Source organism: Phacochoerus africanus, chromosome 11, assembly GCF_016906955.1.
Source record: "Phacochoerus africanus isolate WHEZ1 chromosome 11, ROS_Pafr_v1, whole genome shotgun sequence".
Taxonomy (NCBI): Eukaryota; Metazoa; Chordata; class Mammalia; order Artiodactyla; family Suidae; genus Phacochoerus; species Phacochoerus africanus.
In genome coordinates this window covers 81,525,197-81,529,808 of record NC_062554.1, presented here as the reverse complement: position 1 = coordinate 81,529,808, position 4,612 = coordinate 81,525,197, and the positions used below count along the sequence as shown (strand labels likewise).

General features: G+C 45.0%; 1 protein-coding gene across 6 annotated transcripts; it reads right to left on the bottom strand.

The window, feature by feature from the left end:
* Window positions 1–1,814: 1,814 nt before the first annotated feature.
* Window positions 1,815–4,103, bottom strand: ARL4A (ADP ribosylation factor like GTPase 4A). 6 transcript variants are annotated; one of them, XM_047753428.1, is made up of 2 exons: window positions 3,972–4,103; window positions 1,815–2,823 (listed from the first exon to the last, which is right to left on the bottom strand). In XM_047753428.1, exon 2 carries the CDS (start codon window positions 2,735–2,737, stop codon window positions 2,135–2,137), a length of 603 nt encoding a protein of 200 aa, XP_047609384.1. In that variant the 5' UTR covers window positions 2,738–2,823; window positions 3,972–4,103; the 3' UTR covers window positions 1,815–2,134. The 6 variants fall into 6 exon arrangements, with proteins under 6 accessions (XP_047609384.1, XP_047609385.1, XP_047609386.1 ...); XM_047753429.1 differs by having other exon boundaries at window positions 1,815–2,820; window positions 3,972–4,083; XM_047753430.1 differs by lacking the exon at window positions 3,972–4,103 and adding an exon at window positions 3,704–3,766.
* Between the last annotated feature and the right edge of the window lie 509 nt (window positions 4,104–4,612).

Sequence of the window (4,612 nt, the reverse complement as noted above, 5' to 3'; positions counted from 1 at the left end):
ATGAGTTTTATAGTTGAAAATGTGTTTTATAAATGAAAGCTAGTACTAAGTCCAGGCCATTTTCTCTTGTTGTTCACCAAATATGAAGCACTTAGATAACATGGGTTTGCTTATCATATTCTTAAAATAAGGGTAATGCCTAAACTCTCAAGAGACAATTAAAACACCACTATTTCATATAGCAAGTATATAAAAAGGACAGGGAAGCTGAAAGTCTAAATTGATTCAGACTTTTTTCAGCAAGTTTTATTAATCCATCATGGATCTAGTGATGTTTGGTGTATATACCACTATTTCAGGTAGTGAAGTTACGGTAAAAAAAAAAAAAGGTTCTCCGAGAAATAATCTTTGGTGCCTTGTCACTTTTGAGCAGAACATATTACTATAGGACTGTGTAACCCAGCTTCTAAAGTTGTCTTCACCACTAATTAGTAGCTTCACCAAAAGTGGAAATACATTCATTAAAACTCAAAGTCAAACACTATTCTCCTAGTGCCTCAAGTAGTTTATTGATAGTTATTATCCACATTTCTATAAATATAAACATCTTAAGTTACTGTCACTAGTGCAGGTACATTTAACATGTTGAAAGCTCCATAGGAAGCTACTTTATTTTGTGTGTAACAAGAATCAAGGTTCCAGAAACTCCATTAAAAATAAAATAAAATAAAACTCTGCTAGCAAAGTGCATTTCTTTTGGTTATCTTCAAAACAAACTGCTGTTGGCTTTAATAAACAGAAAGTATGTTGATTTGCTAATGTATGATCACTGAAAGTATATCTTTACCTATAGATAAGAAACAGGTAAAGGTTTTTCCTCCTTTTAATTTAGAGGGTTTTTTTGGATTCCAATGTAAACAGTACCAGTGAATTTTCACAAAACATAACCTGGCTACTTTCCCCTTCATTTTCTATAATTGTAATTCTTATCTGAAGTACTATATCATTTCTTCCTACCTTATAATCAGGACTGGACTGCCTTCATAACACTGTTCTGTTTGTAAACAAAAAATTAAAGCTCAGAGCACATAAAGTATCTCTCTTAACATTTTCACTGCACAGTGCATTGAGTGGTGTTTATAAAGCTTCTGCCCTTCTCAAAACACTACAAAAATATATGAAAAACCACATCTGTGTTCAGTCAGCAAATGTAATAAAACAAGTATTTTACAATTGGAATACTTTAGAGACCACGTATTGGAATTACATCCTCTTAACTGAATTTATCAATTGCTTTCTTAATAAATCCATACACATATCAAAGCATATGCATTTAAGATTAGTCTACATGCCCAAATTTACTATATAAAAGAGTTAAGTAAATCATAAATAGGTTCTTCAACTGAAAGTGCTTCTGATAACACACTACTTCTCTAAGAGCCCTAAATCCCAAAAAAGGTGTTTTCAACCTGACCGTGTAAAAAGATGCATAGCTATTTTCTAAAATATAAAAGACTATATGTCAAAACATGCTGTGTCGGAAAAGCTAATCCATGCACTTGAATACGCCCCAAATACCATTTTTATTCTTTTAAGTTAGACTTACTTAAATACTGTCTAGAATCAAGATATAGTATTACAGTATTTGATTCCCCAAAATGTCAAAACTCATTTGGTCAAAACTTAAAAACCAAACACTTCCTCTTTTTCCCTTACTGGTTGGACCAATGTGATCAATATAACTGTGTGTGTATATATATATTAATCTACCATAACATTTTCATTCATTAGCATTTTATCTTAACATACCAAGCCTAGCATGCAATCCTTGCAAAGGCTTCCCCCCATAAGACATAAGCACAAAACACTAGGCAGACACTCTCCAAAGTTTTATTTCACTAACTTCAGGTCAAATTTCCACAACTGTTTTCTGGTCAATTTCCTATCCTTGCTTGGCTTCCCAAAATGGTAGTACCAAAAGACTTGTGGGGTAGGGAGAAGAGACCATTTGAAGAAGCACTGCATTTACTCATCTTCCACAAGGCAGTAGATTTGAACATCTGATTGTTCAACAAAACAAAGCTTTAACAGCATCCAGGAGGGCAGGCAGGCAAACCAGGCTGTAGACACTCTTCCATTTGTCAAAATCAGAAGGAGAAAACCTACTCCACACAAATAGAAAAGGTATCGTGGTTCATCTCTTCTTTTTCTGTTGCCGCAACATTTTTCTTCTTTTAATTATCATATCGTGTAGTTTCTCAAGTCCTTCCTTTAGTCCATCGCCTATGATTGCACAGGTGGGCTGCAAATGCCAGGGAGTTGAGGAGCTTAGTTCACCCATTGCTAATAATTTCTCAATTTCTGAGAGAGACAATGAGTTCCTCAGGTCTTGCTTGTTAGCTACTATAAGCACAGGGACTCCTTGATTTTCTGATATCCTAGTTATTTTATGAAGTTCAGTTTTGGCTTCTTCCATCCTTTCAACATCAACAGAGTCCACAACAAACACAATGCCATCTGTGCATCTGGTGTATGATTTCCACAGTGGCCTTAATTTCTCCTGACCACCTACATCCCAGAAGTGAAAAGTGACTGTTTTAGAATTTCCCAAAGTTACCTTAATTTTTTCAGTGTTAAATCCTTTGGTAGGTACAGTATTTACAAACTCATTGAACTGAAGCCTGTACAATACAGTTGTCTTTCCAGCACAGTCCAAACCCAGAATGACGATGTGGAAGGACTGAAAGGAAGGCAGGCTGGACAGGATAGAAGTCTGGTCTGACAGTCCATTCCCCATTTCCAGCTGCAAAGAAGTGTTCCAAATTCAAATGCTTTCTTCTTACTGCTTTGGTTTTCTTCCTAGGGGATACAGCTACCAAGCTGCTGAGGGGGGAAATGAATAAGTTACTCTTGTGAAGTAATTTACTACAACTGTTTTCCTCTCTTCTTGCTAAATAAGCAACACGAGGAACTTGATAAATAAAACTTGTTGCCATAAACATACCAAATGAGATAAGAAATGTACGCAATCCGGCGCAGACGACAGAAAAATCGATGCCACTGAAATTCTTTAACATTCACTGAAATTGCAGTAATACGTAGTTTTCTCTACTCCCCCGGGGTCCTTAGACCTCAAAGATCTCATTCCGGAGACAACCTAGTCACCAGCATGCGGGCCAAGTCGCAGTAGCCATAGAAGTGGTTTTTTTGGAAGAAAATTTGCATCACGTAATCGATTGATCTTTAGTATCTAATTCCATATGCCTAACAACATACCCACGGTCACGGTTAACCCAAGCCGCTCCCAACCCCCTACGTAAAATACAATGTTCTCACCTCCCAAATTGGAGTCGGGGTCCAAACGAGAAAGCATTGGTAGGCTTTGCTACGCTGGGGCAGAGAAGGACCCCACGTCCGCCCAGCTTAGCGCTCTCCGCAGCTCTGGCGGTTGTCGCACTAGACACCCTGGATTCAGGCTCCAACCACGCCCACGCCTCACGGCCCACCCCTGAGCCCAAGCCCCATTGGTCACTTGCGTCAGCGCGTCCCTACCACGCCCGCCCCCGCTCCCTAATTGGTACGAGTCACTGCCGCTCCTAGAGCGGCGGAGCCAGGCTCTCTCTCGGTCCACAAGCACCACCTGTTGCCCTCAAGTTAGAAAACAGTACGCCTACGGAGGGAGCCGAGCGGCCCCTGCAGGGGAGGGGGAGCCTCGGCCGGTCGGGTCCCCGCCATCCCTCTCGCTCCGCCCGTCCCGGCGCACCTGCGGCGCTGCCCTTGGACGCAGGTCCACGATTCTCACATCCGGGGCCCGCGGTCACCGCCGGCGCGTTAACCCTTTGTCCGCTGACCGGAGGCCGCCCCCTGCGGACCCGCCGGCCCCTGGGCATGAAGGATCGGGCTTGCGACACTCGCCAGAGCAGGTCCGTTGCTCCCCAGCACTACCCGTTCACCTCGCCCCTCAGCAGCCGGCAGGCTCGGCTCCCTCGGCAGGGCGTGGCCACACAGCTGCCTGCCCTGCAGCGGCTCACCTGACTAACCGTCCTCCCCTCGTCCGACAGCCACGTAGGATCGCGTAGATGCCAGCAGGAGGGCCCCAGCGAGGGCTGGGCGGTGGCCAGGGACAAGACGCCGCTTCCCGGGGCGCTGGCCGGGCGCCGGGCTGCCTTAACGGTGCTCGGCCTACCGCACCCGGCGTCGGCCGGGGCCCCGCCCCCTTCTAGTTCTCTCTGGGGCGCCGGCCAGTCGGGGGCGTGCTGGAGTTGGGTCTCCTAGCAACGCCAAAACAAGGTCAAGTTCGAACCCGCTTAGCGCTGGCGGCGAGCAAGTCAGTTGGGGCTTCCAGCGTCAGCCCTGGGAGCCGCTGCAGTCTCAGACTCTTTCTGCAAGCAGCCCGCCACTAGCTTCGGGCGGGGGCGGACTCCCCCAGCACCTCCCCTTCTTGCACCGACAAGCCTTTGGGCACCATCCGGCGTCCTCAGTGCGGTGGTCAGTGACGCAAGTCAGGGATTTCAGAGGATACCGGACAGGGTGGCCCCTTATATAACGGTGTGACGTGGACGTGCCTCGGTAGCTGCCCAGAGTCTTGGCCCCGGCTGGTATCTGTAACACACCCTTTTGCCGAGCAAATAAATGCTCTCTCTGCCACGTGATCCTAACAACATCTTCGAGA

Coding starts and splice junctions, on each gene's coding strand:
- ARL4A (XM_047753428.1), bottom strand. CDS start 2,737: ATGGGGAATGGACTGTCAGACCAGACTTCTATCCTGTCCAGCCTGCCT.